The sequence below is a fragment of the Coenobita brevimanus genome, chromosome 93 (genome assembly GCF_032717465.1).
Source record: "Coenobita brevimanus isolate Jiangsu-jjx chromosome 93, ASM3271746v2, whole genome shotgun sequence".
Taxonomy (NCBI): domain Eukaryota; kingdom Metazoa; phylum Arthropoda; class Malacostraca; order Decapoda; family Coenobitidae; genus Coenobita; species Coenobita brevimanus.
This window is the reverse complement of record NC_137046.1, coordinates 58,312,523-58,337,448: the sequence shown is the minus strand read 5'-3', so window position 1 is coordinate 58,337,448 and position 24,926 is coordinate 58,312,523. Positions and strand designations below refer to the sequence as shown.

The 24,926-nt window shown below is 41.4% G+C and overlaps 1 protein-coding gene across 1 annotated transcript; it reads right to left on the bottom strand.

The window, feature by feature from the left end:
* Positions 1–584: 584 nt before the first annotated feature.
* On the bottom strand, positions 585–22,609 carry LOC145412513 (uncharacterized). The gene is made up of 5 exons (XM_080282400.1): positions 22,324–22,609; positions 2,500–2,853; positions 2,176–2,309; positions 1,561–1,798; positions 585–934 (listed from the first exon to the last, which is right to left on the bottom strand). Exons 1-5 carry the CDS (start codon positions 22,385–22,387, stop codon positions 861–863), a joined length of 864 nt encoding a protein of 287 aa, XP_080138526.1. The 5' UTR covers positions 22,388–22,609; the 3' UTR covers positions 585–860.
* Between the last annotated feature and the right edge of the window lie 2,317 nt (positions 22,610–24,926).

Below are 24,926 nucleotides of genomic sequence, written 5' to 3'. Positions count from 1 at the left end.
TATCAGGAGTGGACAGACAAGATTACATGTGTGCAGACGACAGACGGAGATGAAGACAATCGTGAAAGCTACCAACGTCTTAAGGAAACTACAGATTTATCCAAAGCACATCTGCAGAAGGAGTGAAAGAGTCTGAGTTCTTCTTGAGGGGAAAAAAATACAACAGCATACCACACATTGAGTTTCTAGTCTCAGGCGGAAGTTTGAGTGATTCTTAATTGTAATCTGCTATTTACAAAACTTACAACACTGTCAGTATATGCATTTTTTTCTTTTTAAATTCATCATGCACCATAAATATCATTGGCATAAAACTGTACGTACAATAAAACCTCACTTGCACATAATATTGAAATTTTTGCCAGGAAACACTAACCGAAAGAAAATCTGCATCTTTTCAAATGACCAATAATTAAATCCGTAAGAAATGCATCCAATTTTGAACTGCAGTACAGCATAATGACTAACATACAAATATTTTTTTTTTCTGGCTGCACTATAATTATGTGACACTTTTGGACAAAGAAAATAAAAAAAATTGGTTGGCCAGTGATGATTTTGTTGGAAAGATGGTTTGTCCACATACTGAGGACTTGTTAGACTCAGTGCTTCATTGATATCAGCAGTTTATTTTATTCTTGGACAACACACGTATTGACTGTCAGGTACAAAACCACTGCACAGCACACACACACCACGACGTTTCATTACATTTAGGATAAAGCATCTCTTTCCACGATTTCCTGAATTGTCTGTTTTTACCAGGATTTCGTTTTTCGTCTGCTCTCTTTATAAATCTCATCACAAACACATATATCCAGCAACTTGATATTCCTCATGTGAGGGGGCAAGACTGCTGGCTAACGAAGAAGAGGCAGCATCCACACCACCGCCATGCCACGCGCCGCCCTCCACGCTGCTGTCACAACCACACCTGCAGGTAAAACGAGTGTTGGTGTAAATAGGAGGTAACAGTGGAAAACAGCCCCATGTCCCCCCCCTCCTCTCTTCTGACTCCCAACCACGCTGCTGCCTCTACACATCCTTCCAACCTCCCTGCCATCTCTCCTCTTTACCTTGCTACTGGAGCCTTCAGGTTTGTAAAGAAGTGATGGCAGTGGTTTCGGTGGTGTGGGCAAAACATCACAACGTCTCAGTCATGGATGGACATTTTTGTAAACCCTTTTTCCTTTTTTTTTTCTTTTTAACTTCCACTTTTATAGGTGTCATCTCCATGGGTTTTATTCCAGTTACGGTTGCTCTCGCCAAATCCGTATGCCTCGTTAATACGCCTGGGAAGTGTCTTTATCCTCTTGGTTTCTTCTCTTATAGTCTGGTTCTAAGACGATTCCTTATTCTTTTCCCTGTTTTATCTCTTACTACCTTGTGTGTGTGTGTGTGTGTGTGTGTGTGTGTGTGTGTGTGTGTGTGTGTGTGTGTGTGAGAGAGAGAGAGAGAGAGAGAGAGAGAGAGAGAGAGAGAGAGAGAGAGAGAGAGAGAGAGAGAGAGAGAGGAAGGGGGAGGGGAGGAAAAAAGAATGTGTATGTGTGCGAATCTTACCTCCTGCAGCAGAGGCCCGCCCCTCCATGATCGAGGCCTGGTAGGGTGCGTCGCTGTGCAGGAACGCTTCACTGCTCTCCCAGTACCTGTCCTTGATGGTGGCCACGCACTTTACCACCGCCGGGCCGCGCTGGAGTAGGTTCGGCCGGAGCTGGAACTTCAGACCTAACACGGCCGTCTCCAAACCTGTTTCTCGGTCTTCCAAGGGGGGGTACTTAATCACCCATAGTGGTTCTGCCTGGTGGGGGGGATTGGGGAAGGGAAGGGGGGCAATGAGACGAAAGGCAAAGTGATCTTCTGGAATGATGAAAAGTGATAATTATGAAGAAATGACGTACCGTGACAGAAAACAAGATGGTAGCCTGATTTGTTTAGAGGGGGTTAATTATCTGCAAAGGAGTAGATAGAGGTAGTGAATTATCTGCAAGGGAGTAGACAGTGGTACTGAATTATCTGCTGATGGGTAGATAGAGACAGTGAATTATCTACGGTACTAATGAATAGCAAGAGGTAGCAAATGTCTAGATTTAATTATTGCATATTTTTGGACATAGGAAAAGTAAGTGGTCTATCACTAGGCACTTTGGTTGTGAGAATATAGATCGTTTCACTAACTGGTTCCTCGTTGACATAGAAAGTGAGCGAGGCGGGCGGCTGGGAGCGAGGCGAAGAGCAGTTGACATTGACTTCATCTAGAAACTGGTAGCTACTCTGGACGCCTGTGATTACTGGCTTCTCGTCAGGCAGATCTGAAAGGCACCAAAACGCATAATGCGATGCGACTTTGGTGACACTCCTTTCGGTCTCAGAGAAATCATTGTTATAGGCAAGAGGGTATGAAAACAAAGCAAACGAAGATCCAAAACGCAGGAGGAAGAAATAAATAGAAAAATACGATTGAAAGCAAAATAATCACTCATTCTCTATCTCACTGCTCACCCAGGACAGTCATGGCGTACTCCAGGGACTCCGTGTGGAAGGAAGGAGCCTCTGCCGACACCTCGCAGCGGAACATCCCCGTCGCGCCGAGTTCCACGTTCAGAATCTTGACACGGCCGCGGTTCGAAGCAGCCGTGTCGACCACCAACGCATTGCCGGTGACGGGGAAGGTTTTTACGGTTTCCGACTCGGCCGGCGTCCATCTGTAGAACTCATCAAGGCCCAGGTACCACTTGAGGGCGTACACGTTCTCCCCCGCCTCCTCCTTGAAGTCACACTCGAGCCACACCGCCTCACCCACCACCACAGGTGAGGGAACCACCATACGTGTGATGGTCAGACCCACTCCCACATCTGTCAGATATTTGAAAAAGGAAAAAGTTTAGGTTTTGTATTTCTGCACCCAAATCAGGACACTGCCATTATTAATTCTGTTATTACATTAACATTACTGGTCTAATTACAAAACTCAATTATCGCAGACTAAACAAAAACGACGGCTCGCTGATCCTTAATCTGTCCAAAATCTGAAAATATTGTATTTTTATGTGAAATCAGAGTGTTAGAAATGTATGCTGATCCAAGACTTACATTTATCTGTCTGTCTATCTATCTGTTCATCTATCTATCTATATCTGTCTACGTTTATGTATCTAATATGTATACAAAGATATTCATATTTATATACATATAGTAAAATGAGCATTACTTCTAGGAACATCTGTAATAACTGTCGTTTAGCCATTTACCTCATTACAACACGCCTATAACTTTCATATATAAAATCTCCTTGTTATTTTAGCCCCACACTCATCTACACGTGAACCCGATAGATGCAGACTAAATCCACTCCTCTCCAGCAGTCCACCATCCTGTCTTTGAAGATAGATAGGTAGTTGAAGATACGTTTGTAATGCTAGGAGAATTATATCGGTGCCACAGGTGAAGCTATCCCTCCTATCCCTCTCCAGCACCTTCACTTCGACATAAAACGCTTACAAAATGATCAGTCTTTCTCCTCCCCCTGCATCAGTGTTCTTCCGTATATCCGTCTGTCCCTTTCACAACTTCCTACATATTCTCTATTATCATGGCACTGTTTGAGAAGGGTTGATTATTTTCCGCATATTTTTCTTTCTTTATTATATCTTCCATTTCTTGCTTTTTCGTGTGCCTTACTTCCTTAACTGTTTCCCTGTTAAAACCTACTTAATAACCCATTTTTAATTAATTATTTACCGTCTGTTTTAATTTAGCATAAAACTACCATCTCTCCAAGTTGAATGCTGAGCTGTAGCAAGAGATTAACACTAGAATATAGCGGTAGTCACGTAGAAGTACTGTTTAAAAGATGAAGAAACTGTGGTATTATCATTCTGCCACTGAGATATAACAAGAGATCAATACCGGTACTAAAATATAGCGATAGTCACGAAGAAGTGCTTAGGAAAGGATGTAGTGTCGTTGTATTATCTTTTTCTATCACCGAGCAGTAAGAAGTCATTAAAACTAGAGTACGGCACTAGTCACGAAGAAGTCCTATGGAAAGAATGTACAGTCGTAGTATTGCCTTGTTCTGACATTGAACTACGGAAGATAAGCTGTAAATGAACGAATGTTTCCGCCGAGTTAAAGTGTACGAGCTAAAACACCTTGTAAATTTTCTCATTGCTCCTCCGTCTTTCTTATTTGTTTCCCTTTCTTATCACCCACCCGTCTCATGCCACAAGCTTCTTTTATGATTCCAGACTCAACTTTCTAAGCCGCGTCCATTCTTCTCGATCCATCACCTCTCTCCTCCGACATCTTATATAGTGATACCTTCCTAACCTACAGAACTCGGGAGGTTTCCAGTAGTGGGCCAGATTAAAACTGATTGTCCCTCGAGGTCTAAGGTTAAAATCCCAGGCACTCCAACGCTGCCGAAATATCTTTTCTATTGCATCATCCTCAGCACTTGCATCCACATCCCCTTACATCACCATATATTCAGCATTTCCCACACGCTCCGTTAATTCATCCAAAAAAGTTTTGTAATAGAAAATGCTATAAATAGCGGCATGGTTACTTTGCCGCCATTTGATATATATATATATATATATATATATATATATATATATATATATATATATATATATATATATATATATATATATATATATATATATATATATATATATATATATATATAAAACACTGGTACTCACCAGCTTCCACGCGCCATACGGTTCACGCTATAAATTCATGAAAAACAGTCGTGCCAACTTGCACCTAAAAATTTGATGCTGCTCTTTTTTCCGGACACTCCCAATAGCGTAACAGAAAATAACACATCAAGCTTTCAACAAAGAGAAAAAACTGGTGAAAAATATGATCAAATGCAAACACTGGCTCCGCTTTGATAGCACCGACCCATCAGGCCAGGTACAGGGTCTTCCAGAAGTAAATGTACCTCGATTACTTTAAGTCCATTATTGTAATTGGCTGGCTAATATTAGAACCTGGGGATTAGGCAGCCCTTGTATGTTCGTATATACTTTTTCTGAATATTGAGCTAATCATGCGATTGGAAAAAGTGAAAGTGGAAAGTGATAAGCTGATGCCATGGATATTAACAGAGATATGTACACAGATATATACTCGTATATATGTACAGTGTATACTTACTGTATATATAACATATTTGTACATATATGCTTATATATTATATAAACGTATGTATATAACATTAATTTATAAGTACAATATATACATAGACACATCTATTATATGGTGCAAAACTGATTATGTAACAAGGGTTTAATATTTATTGTCCTAAACCCATTTTCTGTACTTCATGTGTTAGGTGGGATACAGAAGTTGGAAAAAAAAATCGGAGTAATAAAACAGGGATTGTTATCAGAACTCAGAGTGAAATGGGCGATATGTTCGGTCACTCATCACTTTAACTTCCGAAATTTTCAACTGCTCACCGTCAACTGATATTTCTAATGGAGTGAAAAGCCTCTCAAGTGCATTTCCAGACATACGTGATCCATTCATTTCCTTCCTCCATCACTTACTTCCCCCGGTAGCATCCATATTTTGCTTACGTGCATGATGTCTTACCTACTTATCAGTCTACCCTCTTCTTGACCGTCCATGGCTCTTACTCCTCCACTTCCTCCTCCTCATATTCACTTGTTGATGCTTCCTCACCACCCAGTTAATCTCCGTTCTTTCTGTGACTATACCATCATCAGCATCAGCATCATCGTCATTATCACAATGATTTTTTTTATTTGCAATCAACATTTCAGGCAAATCGGTGTCTATGGAAGGTTTTCAGCGGCACATTTATTGTCTACCCGCGTGCATTTGCACAACGTCCATTTAGAATTCACACGACCTGATTGGGAACCATTACGCCCAGTTCATTTGCTGAGCAAGAGAAAGTTATTCTGCTTATACGGGATTACTGAGTTAACTAAAATACAGCCATGATTTATAAATGGCCTAATTTCCCACCAGATACTGAAGCAGCTTGGGTAACGTATGGAAGTAGCTAAATCAAGTATTTATAAAAACAGGGAAAATAGTTTAACAATGCTGCGAATTTTTGCCTAACAGTTAACAAGTTATAATACTGGCTATTAAAGTACAGCCTAGGAAAGTGCCCTTTGCCGGAATGAGGACAGCTCAGTTTGACAGGAACTTAATACTTCTACAGTATATGTATAAAGTAACGAGAGAGAGAGAGAGAGAGAGAGAGAGAGAGAGAGAGAGAGAGAGAGAGAGATAAATAGATAGATAGATAGATAGATAGATAGACAGATTATAGGTATCACGAGAAACAGTTTAGGTGCGAGTTTCCTGTCACTTCTACTTTCAAGCGTATCAGCAAGCTTCACTTTAACATGCAATATTTCTTTTTAAGGTATCTTGTGCTCCAACCTAGTTCTAAGGTGGAGGGGGGTAACCTACACTGTTGATATAACTTCTCCAGTATCAGGATACAACGTGTCTCTTTGTTCAGAACATTTAAAGTCATATGCATAGTAATATATACAGTAATAGTCTGACATCAAAATTTGCACCGAGATATACTTTTGAGAGAGAGAGAGAGAGAGAGAGAGAGAGAGAGAGAGAGAGAGAGAGAGAGCATTTGATAGAAGAATTTGCCGCTAATTATGGAGGGTGGAAGACGGATGAAAGAGAAGGCACCACACAGGGATCAGAGAAGATAACGAGGAGGAAGACAAGACCGGAAATGAGACTCGTCGTGATTTAGGAAGAGTGAGGGGGAAATGAAAGTCTGAAACTGTAATACCCTGTACAATTTAACCCTCACTGTAAGATATATAACACAAGCGAGAACCAGTAATTAACTCCTTGCATTCAATGAAGCCTTTTTTCTTTTTTCATTCCAGAGGACTTTACCGAGATCAGGAGACTTAAAAAATGAAAGGGTTAATAACGTCGAATCTTTACCCCTGTTCTTGTTTGGGTACCGTATTAAACTGAATGAAATCGTCTTGAAACTGCAAGCATAAGATGAAAAATTAGTAACCAGGCCGAAGGGGGGTTTAAGAAAGTTCATGGAATATGGATTTATAAAACGAATAATGCAGTCTCAGACACGTCAGCATGCAACTTATAAAACCACTTTGATTCCTTGACTTGCGTTTCTGTTTTCATGTTTTCTCAGGAATTTTCATATTATTTTCAAGTTCTGCACTTATTTTTCTTTTACTTCTTCTTTACTAATCACTTATATTGCAACCCCATCCCCCCCCCTCTTTTTTTTTACACAACTTATTTCCTTCACCCTTTGCTCTCCCACTTCTCTTTGTACTCTGCCTCTACATCTCACTCCGCTGCTTCTCTCTCACACCAGCTGACATCCATACAACAACCCTTTACACTTTTTAACATTCGCACCTGAACACTGCTTGCATTCTTTCCTCAAATTTTCTAGTCCCTCCATGTCCAGGCCATTGACTTTATCTTTTCCTGGTAGACTCCAAACTTTTTGGCTTTCTCTTTTGTCTTTTTTCTTTCGTTTTTTCTTTTTAGTTTTTTACTTTTATTCTCTCACACTGAGTGCCTTTTTCGGCCTTCTGTCATGCCCATCCCTTTCATGTTGCACACTACGACTATATGACAAGACAGTTCTTCAAGGGTTCTGTCTCTCAGCTCTCATGCCACAATCACTTTATGAACTGGTAAAGGTGGCTCTAATTATTCCCTATGTACCCCTTGATGTCGGAGGTGTGGAAGGCATTGGGATCAACTGGACTGGGTGACAGAATGCAAAAGAATTAGTGTTTGTGAGGGCTGATCCGAATGACTCGAAGCTGTGATGATGGTGTATATGGCGCGGTGGGGTAATTCTGATGTATGGGGGGTGGGGAACAATGATGGAAAAGCTTAAGAACATTTATTACGATAGGAAAATATGCGGAAGTTATTCGTGTCTGAAATACAAGGAGGTACGAAACTGTAAATAATACTGAGAAATTACAGTGAATGTCGACAGAAGGCTAGCTCACTATGTGCTCGTAGAGAGAAGGATGCCTGTGTGTTGGTGCCACTGGAGGCTTTGTAACACATTTACCTTAGCGATTTATTTAGCTTATAACACCATGAAATTGCTATCAATGCTATTTGTATTGTTTTCATATTGAAGTTGTTTGCATCAATATCATGCAAGATGTTGAGGTGCAATGTTCAAATTAAATCGCCAAAGAAGAGACGTTAAGAATTAATGAGTACCACATGGGATATTACTACTAACAGTAGTAATAGTAGTACAGTAGTTGTAGTAGTAGTAGTAGTAGCAGTACTTATGGTAGAAGCAGCAGTAATAGTAGTACTCGAAGTAGATGCAATAGTAGTAGTAGTAGCAGTAGTAGTAGTAGTACTCGTAGTAGATGCAATAGTAGTAGTAGTAGTAGTAGTAGTAGTAACAATAATAATAATAATAATAATAATAATAATAATAATAATAATAATAATAATAAAATAACAATAATAATAATAATAAATTTTCCCCCGGAGGTGTAAGATACCTTGGAGAGCGCACTGTATCCCAAAATACTGAAGAGAAAACCAACCAAGTCACTATATAAAATCAGAAGTCCCCCAGCCATCTCTTGAAGTAACGAAATCACCTGCACAAGAATCTAAAACTCAACTTAGCGCTATAAAATCTACGTCACTATCATCAACACATCAATCAGCTGCTGGACAAAGGATTCCCCCAACATTCTCCACCCCGACGTAATGGCTGTTAGGTTGTCCCAGCCCAGTATGGTATTTTTATGTGTTGTCTCCTGTCTCGTTCTGTACCTACCCCCTCTACCTGGTACTTCACGTCAGGGTTAGCGCCCATAATGCCCCTATGATGGTCGTTGTAGGAAACTGTGACCTGCCCATAGCCATTTCTCTGCTTGGACGGCATAGGTTTGAATCTCCACGCACACTATGGCCTCTATAACTTGAACCTTCGTTTGCTGCCTACATATAAGCATACACAAAAAACATGCATATAGGCATTTTATACACAAAAGTATGTATAGTATATATAGGTATGTGGGGCAAGCAGGATGTGTATATCATTGTATCTAAAACGGTATAAAAGTTACTATATTTTTCCAGAAATAACTAAACACCACAGCTACTCCTATTCTAGCCGACGAGAGATTATTATTATTTCTTTTAATTTACACTCGCTTCTTTACATAAATAATTATAGTGATGCGTACAAATTTCCACGTGCCTCTTGAGGAACGTTTATCTTGAGGAACATTTATCTTGAGGAAAATTATCTTGAGGAACGTTTATCTTGAGGAACATTTATCTTGAGGAACGTTTATCTTGAGGAACGTTTATCTTGAGGAACGTTTATCTTGAGGAACGTTTATCTTGAGGAACGTTTATCTCAATATATGTATCCTAACAGTAACTGGCAAATGAGAAAAACTTACCGGTACGGGAAATATCAGTTTCAGGAAAAAAAATAAAAAATAAAAGTATTAGAGTATTTTTGTTGATCATTCTCATGGAACTGTAAATCCTCATAAAACTTTCAAAAAACACTCCTATATCTTTTTTTGGGGGGAGGGGGCGGTAATGGAGCAACTTATTATTAACGTCGTCGAACATGACTTTACTGCACGCCACGTAACCATTCTCTCTCTCTCTCTCTCTCTCTCTCTCTCTCAGGGAAAGACTTACAAAGGAAGGGAAAAAGGTATACCAGTACTCAGAGACTTTAGCTTCCATATCCCTGTTGTCGGAGCCTGTTAAAAGAAATAAAATTAATGGTTATGGCAGGCAAATAAAAGGAAAGCGTCAGACATTCGTGCAGTATGGTTAGAGGAGGAAGCGAGAAGAGGCAGTCGGGAGAGTCGTGCCAATAGCCGTGTTTGGAGGGTCGTGCCAATAGTCATAGTCGTGTCAATAGTCATGATGGGAAACACTTGGGTTGGGGAACGAAGGGTAGGAGGTGGTGTTGTGATCTGGGGTTGTATTTATAAAGTCTCCTAGGCTTGAGTTACGTGTGAGAATGTTTGTGGATACGTTAGTCTTTACTCATACACCTGCCAAACTAACCACATCCTTGTGCCGTATACATAAACTGTCTCAAGGTAATGTTATATATTATTATCTGTAAATATGTTCATCTCTCTCACAGCCGTCAAACACTTCACATTTAAAATAGAATGAACAATGAGGTAACAATGTAAGAAGAACGAAACGATCTGTGAAATTTGTCCTCTGTTTCGAAGACTTAAATATCTTAAGGATGATTTTATGATGTGCTACGAAATTTCCATGACAATGAAAATGTGGTCCATAAACGCAGACAAAATACGAAATACGCGAAACACTGGGCTACGTGACACTCGACTTCAACGTTGCATTATGAAGTCAAAGAAGCAATTTTCTTCCCAGTCCCGTCCGAAGAAAATTTACAACAGGCGATAAACAACGGGAATCCTATCTGTACTAATGCATGTCTCAGGTGGTGCAAATTTTCCGCCATAAATTCGTCAGACCTTGGGAAAGTACTTGTCTCTCGTCCTTTACCACCACATCACACCTTCCACCACCTCTCACCCTACGACCGTATTCTTGAAGGAACTTAATTTATTCATGTGATAAAATAGGCCTCCGTGGTGCTGCATAATCATCAGAAAAGATTTTGTTTGGTCGTATTTTTTCACTATGTTATTCATTCAAGTTTTGCTGTGAAGTATTTGATAGCCTTGGGGGTGAATATAGAAGTAAAAACCCAAGCTATCTTATGTACAATCAGTTATTAAAGTTCTTACGCCTCTCGCGTCTCAGTTCCATCGCTGGAGTTGTGGACGCTTCAGTGAGACGTTATGGACTAAGGTGCATATAATCATTCATCAGTGGGTGATAATATGTGCCTTTCTTCACTGCATCACATTCAAGCACCCATAATTTTAGCAGTGATAAAGAGGGCTTGGGAGTAGAACGGACATTTACCATCCATGAATTTAACAGTGAAAAAGAGGGGGGAGGAGGAGGAGGAGGAGGAGGCTAGCGAACTGGTTTTTTTTTTCTTTGACTATGCACCCAAAGCTCAGGAAACTTTATAAACACAGTGTCTGCTCCAGCTCCTCGCCACGCCTACCTAACTTGACCCTTCATCTTCCCGCCTGTCTCAAAACATCCGCACGAATTAAGAACGTTTCCTTCGCGCTGCCAGACGTGCGAGAAGGATGTGCTGCGCGTGATGCTATCTTCTCTGAGCTGACTCCTTAACTCCTTTGCTACCAAGGCACATGTATTTTATTCCTGCTGGAGAGGAGACGCCTTCATGTGGTGGCACTGATATAAGCTAGGTGATTCGCTGCCTGGTAATACAATCGTCCCACACTCACTCTCTACCCCCCAAAAGAGAAATAGGAAAGCAACTTCAGCCTACTACTTCTAGTACTATAATTTTCAAACCATTATGTTCAGCTCAAAGGACGATTTACGAACTGAAGGAAGTGGATATATTTCATCAACCCCTACACCACCAGAGGCCTTTTTTAAACTGAATGAAATCGTAAGAGATACCAACAGCAAAATTAAATATATAGTTACCGAAGTGAAGTGACTAAGAGTTACCGATGTTCATATTAAATCAGTGGTGAAAAAATAAGTGACTATATAAATAAATACACAGATAAATAAGTGAAGCTAACAAATACAGGGACTTCCATTTTGTAGGCCAAGGAGAAAGAACCAAAGCCTAAAAGTCCTCAAAATTGTTCCTTCAAAGAAAACAGGACAAAAAGGAAAAGCAAGACAGAAGAGGAAGTAACACAAAATTCGAAGATGAACGCAAGACAATGGAACTAACATCCATAACACCCATATATAACACCCGAAGAAATCTGCAAAGTGACCCGAAATATTATGGAATTAATTATAATATTAGATTTCTTTCCTTGCAAGACGCTCCAGAAAAAAATATAAATAAGGCGAGAAAGTGTCTTATGGAAAAGAGAGTTGCCCCGGAGGAAGAAATGCAGGAAAATGCTGTCGAGTCTCTTTTCCTCTCTTCGTTTCCTGCCTCTGGCCTGGACTCAGCGCGCCGGGGATTGAATTTATAAAGGATCCGAACCTGTTTCTAAAGGATCCGGACCTATTTATAAAGGATCCGAACCGACTTATAGAGGATCCGAACCGACTTATAGAGGATCCGAACCGGTTTACGAAGGATTCGAACCTATTTTTAAAGGATCCGAACCGATTTATAGGATCCTAGGCAATTTATAGGATCCTGGCCTATTTATGTGATTCTAACCAGTCATGGGATTCTAACCAATTTATATGATTCAGAGTAATTTACGGATTCATGACCAGTTTACAGGATCCAAACCAATTTATAGGATCGTAACTAATATGTTATTATTATTGTTATTATAATTATACAGTTATAATTATAATAATTATTGTTATTGTTGTTGTTATTATTGCTGTTGGTGTTGTTGCAGTTGTCATTGCTATTATTTTTATTACTATTGTCACTATCATCATCATCATCATCATCATCATCATCATCATCATCATCATCATCGTCATCATTATTATTACTATATATGAGGACCAACACATATCCAAGCAATTACATACACAAATTAACCTTAAGAGACTTTATAAATGCGCCAGCAACACAAGAGGAAGGGAAAGAGGAGGGGAACGTCCGTGCTCGAGTCAGGCGGGGAAAAAGAGGAAGTAAGAGAAGTGAAGAGGTCGGGCGGCGCGCCTTAAGAATGTTGATCTTCGTGGCAAGACGTCCGAAGCAGCAGAGACGGGAAAAACGGAGGGAGGGCAGCCAGACGAAGATGTGAGTGGGATGCGAGAGAGAGAGAGAGAGAGAGAGAGAGAGAGAGGGAGAGAGAGAGAGAGAGAGAGAGAGAGAGAGAATTCATCCCATTTTTACACCAGTCGGTTTTTTCACATAACGGAAATGGAAAACTCCCTGAAATTATGTGAAATTCTGTGAGCCTCATTTATGAGTTAGGAATGAATCTCCTTGGTTACTAGTCAAATCCACCCTCCAATCCAACTACACCTGGCCATCAACTGAGATACAAGGGGTTAGGGATCTTTGCCGGGTTAAGGGCGCTACAGTCAGTAGCACATCTACTGACCTTAAGTATGCTCTGTTCAATTTAACTTGGCCTAGAAGTGTCATTTCTCCATCTTGAATCCTGAGCTGTAACAATACTTAATATCTGATGGTCACTAAATGGAATACTTGTTATTGTTATCCCACACTGCATAATATAGTGAGAAAATGTACAGAAAGGTTAGGTAATTTTCTGTCGTCATCAACAGCATCATCTTCATTATCCTCATCATTAGTAGAGTTAGATTATCATTACATGTTTCGGAAATTATCGAAAAAATGGAACTTGTCCAGACCTTTGTGCTCTCAGTTATAACAATGTGGTTCGAAGTGTTTAATAATGTATAAGTGGAATTAGTGTGTGTGTGTGTGTGTGTGTGTGTGTGTGTGTGTGTGTGTGTGTGTAATATAGTGGTGCAGTACATCATGGCCTGCAGTAATTACACTCATATGTCACTGGGGATTAAATTATTTTTTCCCGTTGCTGAGCGGCTACATCAAAACCCACTCACTCTATCCAGACCCGCATAGGTATAAGGTCAGTGTTGAGAGGGAGCGTTCCTGGTCTAACCTTACGCCAAGTAGTTTCGCCTGAGGACGTGCGGGTAGTTCTATATTCTTGCTACCTCCAGACGATTTTATACAGCTGAGAACATTGTAGTACTGAAGGAGTTAATGTAGGGGCGATTGTTAGGCTTTTGGAAATGGGACGATGTAGGGGTGGCCAAACCTGGAGTGGCCCAAGAAGAAGGTTTGAAGGGGTGGGGGGTTCGGAGATATGCCCCTGGAAATTTGGGGTGACCAGGGACATTTCAGGGGTCCCCAGAGACATCCCAGTCACCCGTCTGGTTAGGCCGCTGGGTCACTGAAGGCTTTATCTAATCCCCCTAGTACAATGTCTCTCCTAGGCTAGATATATCCCCTAGAGGCAGCTAAAATGAAAATATCTAAGTACGCCTAAGGACTGAAGGAGTTAGGCATTTCACCATTTTTGTTAATAAGGTAGTGGCGCAGCATACGTACCAGTAACACACACACACACACACACACACACACACACACACACACACACACACACACACACGATTAATGACTATTTTTTGGAAGACAGGGACAAGAGTAGACAAGCGGCCAAACTCAGCCCTTTGATTCCCCTGCCGACTGGACTGGTTCATGTTACACCAGATTTATAATTGGGTGGTAACACAGCCTTTCACATTTTATACCCTAATCCATGTCGTGGCTTGTATGGCTGGCATTTTTTGTATCCAGTAAAAAAAAAAATGAAATACTCGTACTAAGAAATTGGCGAGCGCGCGCACACACACACACACACACACACACACACACACACACACACACACACACACACACACACACACACACACACACACACACAAAGCCTCGGTATATAAAAGTGATGTTATTAACCCCTTGAAATTAAGTACGTCTTTTGTACTTTTTATCTGCTAACATCGGGCAGTTCTACACAGTTTGGGAGAGACTTTCGAACTTGAGACCTCGGATGCTCCCCTCGTATGCTCCCTCAGTGTAATAAATCACCCTTAGGCTGCATAAAATCGTCTGGAGGCAGTGGGAAGAAGCCAGTGAAAGACGCCCCATGATGAAAGGTTTTATCCAGTACACTATCAATTTTCAACACGCTTTCTGTTCTTTCGTCAGGAGCAGTCGATAACTTTATTTCAATCATATGTTATAACAGCAGTGTCTTAATGTCACATAGCACCACGTCATAACAACATTCTCACTAACCCGTCATGCGTTACCAAAATTAGGCTACTCATTACCATTATAATCGTACATAATATATAAAATAATTTAGTTTCATGCAGCGTCCCACACTGCTAGGCCAATATGAACCAGGACCATCACGGGTTTTCCACATTATCCTACATGTCACCAGAGTACAAAGGCTAAATATGCTAATTTCATTTAACGCCACACTGCAGTCCAGTACTACAAAGCACCAGTGACATTACAGTAACAGTCACTAAATAAAGTTACGTCAAATAACAACCGAGTGTCACAAAGGTCCACAGTGTCAAACAGAATCACAGTGAAAATAACGGGTCACAGTTTCATCATGTGACACTGAGGTTCTACAGTATTAAAGTGTCACATATTAAACTACAGTTTCAGCAGACCGAGCCAGATTCATAGGAAAGTGTCAAAGAGCATAACGGAATTGGTTTAAGGGATGCGTCCTTCCCCAATCTAACCTACCTAAACCTTAAATGATTCTGAATAAACCCAAGAAAGTATTGAGCACTTCTTCTGATCTTTTCATGCGTGTTTGTGGATTTTAATATGTCGCCCTCCTTCTTTGTTTCCATTAAGCTCTTGTGCCCCGTTCCTCCTTACTTTCTCCCTCCCTACCTCCCTTCCTTCAGTCTCCCTATGTTAACCTCCCTCCAGCCATCACTGTAACCTCTCCATCGACATACTCCCTTACCTCTTTTCTCCCCACTTCCATTCCTCTTACCTTTTCTTTTCCTACCACTTTCCCGTCGCGTTTATTGATCTATCTTTTTTTTCCAGTCTCTCTCTCTCTCTCTCTCTCTCTCTCTCTCTCTCTCTCTCACACACACACACACACACACACACACACACACACACACACACACACACACACACACACACACACACACACACACACACACACACACACACACACACACACACACACACACACACACACACACACACACACACACACACACACACACACACACACACACACACACACACACACACACACACACACACACACACACACACACACACACACACACACACACACACACACACACACACACACACACACACACACACACACACACACACACACACACACACACACACACACACACACACACACACACACACACACACACACACACACACACACACACACACACACACACACACACACACACACACACACACACACACACACACACACACACACACACACACACACACACACACACACACACACACACACACACACACACACACACACACACACACACACACACACACACACACACACACACACACACACACACACACACACACACACACACACACACACACTCTATTGACCTCTCACCCATTCCGGCTCTCCCTTGTCCACACACAATGAATCACTCTCTACACTCTATTCTCACTCCATCGCACATTCTCTCACGCACACATGCACTCAGCCTCGCATTTCCTCACTCACTCACTTCCACGAAATATTGCAAGAAGGGAAAATATTCAGTTCACCCTATTTATCCTGGCAGAAAAATGCAAAGCTGGGACGTTATGCGGTGGTGCCATCTGGTGCGTGCCAGTCCAGGTTCTATGGTTCTACTTGGTCTTATCATCATCATTTTCACCATCATCATCATCATCATCATCACCATAGCCGTCGTCGTCATCATCATCGTCAGCGTCATTCGCCTTCCTCATCATCTTCGTCATTCTTCATCATCATCATCATCTTCGTCAGTCAATATCATCATCGTCATCAATGGCATCTACGTTGTCAATAACACTACCACCATCATCATCATCAACATTAGCACCATCATCATCGTAAGTGGCATCATCATCATCATCATCATCATCATCCTATTAATAACTGGGTTGGGAGGAATTCAGAAACAGGAACAAGAAAGTACAAAAAAAAAAAAAAATAAATAAATAAGATAAATGAAGACCTATCAACAGAGTGCCTGGTAAAATAAGCCACACGTCCATCCCTTCATTATTCACATCCAAGAAATTATTGACTCCGTGTAAAACTATGCTTCATAAGGCGCATGGGAGAGAGACCATTCCCCGAGTGTTAAAAATAAATAAATAAATGAAGGTAAAAAAGATGGGGAGGAACAATTATCATCATGTGCAGTTCAGCTCATACACTACTTCCTTCAGTTTATGCGTTATTCATTTATTTATTTATTTATTCAACTTCCACACCCATGCTTATTCATACATTCACTTACATCATCAATCCACCTTATTGTTGGACTTCCTCGCCTTCACAGATTCACTCATATACACCCTTCTCATTATCCTATTCACTTTCATTTTCTAGATAAAACCATATAAAAGAGTCAAAACACACTTTACTGTCCTTTGATTAGTAAACCTCTTGAATCCATATTTTTTAAGAGTCTCTGCATTTTGTACTCTTTCAACATTATACAACACACATGCATCCCTTAACAGTTCTATTTCTACTCTCGGTCGTGTTATTATTACTATTATTATTATTATCATTATTATTATTATTATTATTATTATTTTCATGCCATTTCAAAGCCTCAAACCTTATATACTTTCCTGCAGTCCTTCTTTAGTCTCTGTGGCCACGTCACTATTCCACGCTAAGGCCTTCATAGCACCATGCACCTTCCCTCCTTGAGCCACACTGCTAACACCTCTTTCACACGTTCCTCTCTTCATATCATTTCACACGGAACTTAAACTTTTTCATCACTTGATATATCTTTTAATTCACCAACAACAACGCATACTCGCTTTCTTGTTCAGCCGCCATCGCTTTCTCTTATCGACATGTACTTTAAGACCTTGCTACTCACAAACATTCACTAAGCTCTGACTTACAGTGCTTTACAGAGCTTAAATGTTAAATACTAACATTCAGCAATTTTCCCACCACACCGGGCATGTGTAACACTTGAAATACGCTCCCTCCGTTCCTACTACTTCTTCTGTTATTATTTCCTCACCGCACTCGCAAAACTCAGTAGGCTTATGTCCCTCCTCCTCTTACTTATTCTGTCAGTATTTTTTTTCTTTCATAACTTACCCACAACACTCAGCAGACTTGTCAAGAATTTCTGTCCTCACTTCGGTCACTTTAATGTATAATCAAAGGTACACTCACAGCTTTCTTTTTCTCCACTAGGGCAGCTCCACTCCTCCAGGCGTTCCTTGTTTAATCCTACAAACAGTTCATTGCTCTCTCTCTCTCTCTCTCTCTCTCTCCATTTACATCATCAAAATTTGCTGCCTTCCAGTTATTCAAATTTTTTTCACGGCATTCTTCACGCCTGCCATTCAAACCTTCTCGGAAGCCAGATTTCTTATTCTTGCACCAAAATGAATCGCTTCTGCTACAAAAGCTCAAATATTCATGAGATATTTTTTGCATCCTGAATTTGACCTTGACCTGAGACCTATGTTTTTTATCAATCTGTTCCAAGTTCATGTTATTCTTTTCCATGATCCTCGCACAGTGCATGGGCCAATTTTTATCCAAGTCGGGTTAGAAATTCATGCTACTTTTCGTTCATATAGATAAGTACACAAAAGCCGACTACATCTTTCCATCCCTAATAAAAGCAAAGTAGTAGCAGTAGTAATAGTGGTGGTGGTGGTAATAATAATAGTAGCAGTAGTAGTAGTAGTAGTAAAAGTTGTTGTTGTTGTTGTAGCCTCTGGTTCATCTGAAATGTGAGCCCAATGGACTGCACGCTAAAGCTGTCCTCCTGCAGTCCACCGTCCTCCTCTGGGGGGATAGGGAAGGAACTGAGGGACTTTTTATAATTGGGCAATAGGGCCACCCAGTGATATCGGTGCCACCACGTGAAGGCGTCCCTCCCACCACCTAAAGCAAGGCAGTAATTTCAAGTGATTTATCGAGAGGTGGTGCGCAGAGAATAAATAAATAAGTAAATATATGTTAGTATTGCCAGCAGGAAATATTTACCAAGTAACACCCTGCTCCTCCCTTCCCTGCCCACCCTACCCTTCCCTTCCCTTCCACTCCTTACAAAAGCCTCAACAACAACCTTAGCTGTTCCTGAGAAAGTTAGGATTCTCCTTCATTCACTAATCTACTCCCTCCTTATCTCCTCTTGCTACTAGTGTTTTCCAGGTAACATTAGGTGGCAAGGGACTCCTCTAGATAAGCTTTAGTAACAGGAAGGGGGCGGAGGAGGGGTGGAACGGGACAATAAGCACCGGCACAGATGGAGATGATTACCTGATTTGAGGTTAATTGCGTGTATTTAGTGTTCTGTGTGCAATTAGTCCACGTCATGCCTCTAATTATTGTAAACAGCGGCTGTGTTTATGGCCCTTAGTGTCGTAGGATGAGGAGACTCCCTAGCACCTCTTCCTTAGCGATTTATTTTCCTAACTACCCATTAATATCTTCTTTTTTGCGTCTCATATCCCTGTAATATCGACACAGATTGCACGAATAACACACAAGAATATATTAACGGACCAGACTCAGAAATAAATCGGTAAGGAAGAGGTGTTAGTAAGCTTACGAGAATTACGTCTATGTCTGCATCATAAACGGTGACCTATAAATAAATCTCGGGGTATCTTGTCTTCTGTGGGGACGGCTCATCCTGCTGGTATGGGCTTAGGTGTGGCAGTAGAGGTGAATTATCGAGGCAGGTACAGCGTGAAGAGGGTTGTGGGAAGTGGAAATTGAAACTGAATAATTGATGCAGGGAAGACATTGATAACTGAGCCGTCCCTACGGTACACAAGAAAGCGCCTGGCAGAGAGTAATTTTTGGGACACCCTGTAGAAATATAATCAGTGGGTGGGAGCAAGAGTATACCGGGAAACACGTCATCGGATGGAAGGGGCTATACTCTCTCTCTCTCTCTCTCTCTCTCTCTCTCACTCTCTCTCCCTCTCTCTCTCTCTCTCTCTCTCTCTGTGTCTATCTATCTATCTCTCACACACACACACACACACACACACACACACACACACACACACACAAAGTCTAGGGTAGTTTTCCGAATATATTAAGGACACACGTAACACTCCTTCCTTAGCTATTAATTCTGCATGGTACACCTCAGTATCTTTTATAACACTGACGCAAACCACACCGATATTGAAATGGTACAAACAACAAGACATATAACGATAGGGTGTAATACGGAGAAATAAATCGCCAAAGAAGAGGTGTTAGGAAATTCTACCTAATATACGGACCTTAAGTAAGTGAAGTGGAGTGATTATGAATGTCCGTGGCTCGTATTCTTGTTGGATATGGAAGCCCCCTAAAACCTCTTCCTTGGAGAATTGTTTTGGATATGGTTGGTTAATATCCTTTTGTGCGTTTTTTATGCAGGGTGTGGCGATATCGGAGGGATTTATGTAACACAGAAGACAGTAAGGTGTAAAAAGGAAAATTAATCGCTTAGGAAAAGGTGTCTGGGAGATTCCTCTACCGATGAGCATGCTGGCCCATGTGGTGAACTTCAGTGAATTTGTGTGTGTGTGTGTGTGTGTGTGTGTGTGTGTGTGTGTGTGAGAGAGAGAGAGAGAGAGAGAGAGAGAGAGAGAGAGAGAACGTGTGCGTGTGTGTGTGTGTGTGCGCGCGTGTATGCGTACGTGTGCGTTCAGAAGGGGGTAATAGCATCGGTAAACATTGCAAGCACGTCTTCATACTAGGGAAGCTGACACTGACTCAGTTATGTCACGTGGTTGTTTAAGACACTTCTAAAACGTGAAAAATCTACTCGTTCAGTTCACGTTACCGCCAGACGATTTTATTCAGCACAAGAGAAATTTTTTTTTTCTTAATCATCGTCTTAAATAGCCTCCTTTTAAATCATCAAGAACGTGAGAAATCTTAGGGTACGGCCACACTTGCTCGATACCTGTGTTTGCAACATGTTTCAAACTGAGCCCTGAACAATGTTACGGACATGTTTGACACACAAGTGTCTCGAACATGTTGGCAACTCTGCTGGAACCATGTTCGCAGCACCGGTGAGGACGAGGCTTTGAGCTGCGGACATGAATCTAACACAGCAGTAGACCATTACCTGCGATCGTGATACCATTTCAAAATCTGTCTTTGACATCCTGAAGGAATTACGAAATTCTGAAGCATCCCCCACTTGCACCGGTAGCAGTCCAACGTCATCTCTAACGAGATCATTTACAAATTATGTCCATCACCATAGGGGTTGGCCTAACGTGATGGACGCACCCAAAATCGCAGACGAGCACGTATTTTTTGTCCCTGCTGTGCACATACAATCGTTGCTGCTGCGACAAGGCGTCCTCCCTCATCGCCATGTTGCTGGGTACTGTCTCTCACAAGTCTGGACCACACGACTACTTCACCTTTGTTTCGAACACCCCAGTGACTTTTTCGAAAACCATGCTCGTGACATAGCCCATAACATGTCTGTGACATGTTGCTAACATGGTCGAGGCATGAATCTAACATGTCACGAGCAATGTTTCCGACAATGTTCGAAGGCAAGTGTGGCTGCACTCTTAAGTGTTCTCTTTTCACTTTAACTTGGCTAAAAAAATACTACATCTCTCTCTCTCTAAATATTAAGTTGTAGGAATAGATGAACGCGAGATTATGATGCTAGTCACGAAGAAGAGCTATGGAGAGGATGCAGGGCCGTAGCATTTTCTTATTCTGCCACTGAGCTACGAGAAATGAGTCGCAAAAGGGCAAAAATTAAGGTCAAGTTAAAGTAAAGGAGATAAATTAACTACTAGCTTTACCCTCTTCAACCTGCTGGCGTCCTTATTATTATTATTATTATTATTATTTATTGCTCCTACTACTATACTCCTCCTCCTCCTACTACTACTGCTGCCACTACTACTACTACTACCACTACAATTATTATTATTATTATCATTATTATTAAACAATTTTATTAAACTTAGGCTTTGAACTGGGTGAGTTACACGTAGCCATCATAAACACCTTCAGTATGGGATTTTTTTTTTCGTAATATAAATATAATCGTCTGGAGAAAGCGAGAATGAACCATCAGAATAAAGTAATCGGAGTCAAGGGGTGGCTCGAGTGTGTGTGTGTGTGTGTGTGTGTGTGTGTGTGTGTGTGTGTGTGTGTGTGTGTGTGTGTGTGTGTGTGTGTGTGTGTGTGTGTGTGTGTGTGTGTGTGTGTGTGCATAACGATAATGCAATACACAAATGCACAAACTAATTTCCTTGACAACAAACTGCCCCAGAAGACAATGTTTTTAGCGATCAAACGATGCAGCCAAAATAATTAAAACAAAAATAAAGAGCGACATGGAGGCGAATTAACTGTGGCCACCCGCAAAAGATTAAGTCCATTGGTTGTAGATAGATAAATAGATAGATAAAGGCAAGGTGCTCTGTTCTCTTACCCAGTCTGAGCACAAGGAAGATCACCAGAGGCAGGAAGGTTGTTGCGATGTTTGTCCCACACATAGTAAAGGAACACGGTAAGAAGGTGAGGGAGTAACTGCTCACATCTCAGGTAAGTTTCCGGTACTGTTATAACAAGCATGGCTCTATCGTTATCAGCATGTTATCTGTCGTGAGGGTTTTATCTGCGTCACATAGCCTCATCTGTCCCTTTAAGAAGTGTGTGTTTATTACCGACACCTTGTTAGGGAACGTCAGGTTAGTGTCAGATGAGGGGAGTGGAGAGCAAAGCGGCGCACATCCACCCCCTACCGCGGCCACCTGGAGACTGACTGGATGCTCTCCCGCCCACCCACGAGTGCCAGTCAGTCCAGAGGGGGCGTAGTGCCACTCATGCCTCCTTAACCCCTACAGACCGATTACTTATTTATTGCACAGCCTCTCGCCAAACGTGGGTGGGGGTTATATTTTTTTTTAGTGGTGTGTGTGTGTGTGTGTGTGTGTGTGTGTGTGTGTGTGTGTGTGTGGAAGGGTTAAACAAAAGCCTTTCTGTCTCCATGCCCTAAATGTGAGACAGAGTGAAATAGTGGCCGAACTTTTGCACCTGCCTGTACAGAGTGCCAGATGCCATGTACAGAGAAGGAGACACAAGTATTTTCCCAAAGTGTGACGTGTACATAGGGGGAAAATCGAAAACTTTTGAAACATGCATTGAAAGAGATGGTGTTTTCACTGTACATCGCCAGTTGTCAATTTTCTTCACGCGGAACTGGGAAGGTATTTTTATTTTATTGTATTGTATTTTTTCTGTACACGACACTGAATACGAGGACATTTAGTGAGATGCCTGTCAGATTGCACTCTCCCTCATTACTTTTTCTCCCGACTGTCATTCATTGCTCTCTCTCTCTCTCTCTCTCTCTCTCTCACACACACACACACACACACACACACACACACACACACACACACACACACACACACACACACACACACACACACAATTTTAGCCATCAAGTGACAGAACATCCTATGAAAATTGAGAGAGAGAGAGAGAGAGAGAGAGAGGGAGGAGGGGGGGAGGATAAAGTTAGATTCCAACTCTCAGAAATTGAAGCACGGCAGTATCTGTGGCCTAAAGACACGTTCCAAGAGACATAGACAGACAGCTACTCCATGACAAAAAAATGAGACACTGGAAGACTTTGCGTATTGTGCATGTCAGCGGTGGGAGATTATGGACCCGATATCTCAATGGTAGGATGGCAGAAACAGTGGAACTTTTTGTGGATTTATATTTTGTTTACTTCATCACCCACACCAGCCGCAAATTGACAAAAATCCGGGCCAAGTTAATGTGAAAAAACTATACCATCCATCACTCACCTATCCAGCTCCGACATTGACTGAACTCTGATTCTTATCCTATTTATATCCATCTCAGGAATATTTGACAACAAGGATCCAGGATAAATTGTTCCCTTTTTCACTACGACGATGTACCAATTAGGATACTGTCTTTACTTCCTGACCTTTAAGGAGCATACGTAGGAATCTTTAAGCGTCTTTTGTGTTTTAATGAGGAATACTTACAGTAGTCTGGTGATTAAGTCTACGAGTATTCCTTAACTCTCTCTCTCTCTCTCTCTCTCTCTCTCTCTCTCTCTCTCTCTCCCAAGTTTCCCCTTGAAGACAGGAACAAGAGCCACGTCTTCATCGTGGTGAGTCAGCGTCTCCTGCCGTGCTAAGCTCCTCTCGCCTTAGGTGGCCGCTCGTCAGGGTTCTGTCCTGATGAGTTCCCTAACTGGAGAGTGATTAAGAGAAGAGGGAAGTTGTCAACGGGAGTCCAGCTTAGAGGAAAAATGTTTAAAGTTTTACGCTGAGTATACGATATAGACACGGTATTATGTATGTATATTATTTCTAACGCGATATGAGATGTGACATACAGAACATTAAGAGATATAGCGTACAAGAGAATATTTACAGAACGTCAAGGTGTGGGAGTGTACAAGGGAGGGTGGCGTATTGAGGGAGATAATGTGGAGGGAAAGGAATGGATAGAGGCCTTTTTTTTCTTATATTTTCTTGTTCATTTTCTTTCTTTCTTTTTTGTTACTATATCTCACTGGATGCCACATCAGCCTCTACATACACAGATAGATAAATACACAAAGTGGCAGACCAATTAACATACTATCGATTTGCCGTTGTTCGAGGGAGAGAGGGCAGCGCCGAGTGAAATTACTCCCTAAATGGCCGTTCTGTCCGACTCTGATTATAACCCTGCATTTATAATAGCCTTGGTATTTGGTATTTCCTTTCCTCCGCAAGTTTCGTTAATCTATCACCATTCCGGTTAACGATATCAATGATGTTTGCTGACTTTGGTCCTTTTACCTAAATTGGCCCAAATTTGCGTCCTTCAGCAGCTGACTTCACGTAGTTCAGTGGCGGAGTAAGAAGACAATCCTGCGGCTCTTCATCCATTCCATAGCACTTCTTCATGACTAGCATCCTATTCCACCGTTCATCTCTTGTTACAGCTAAGCGTTCAAGATGGAGAGATGGCAATTTTAGGCCAGATTAGAGTAAAAGGAGT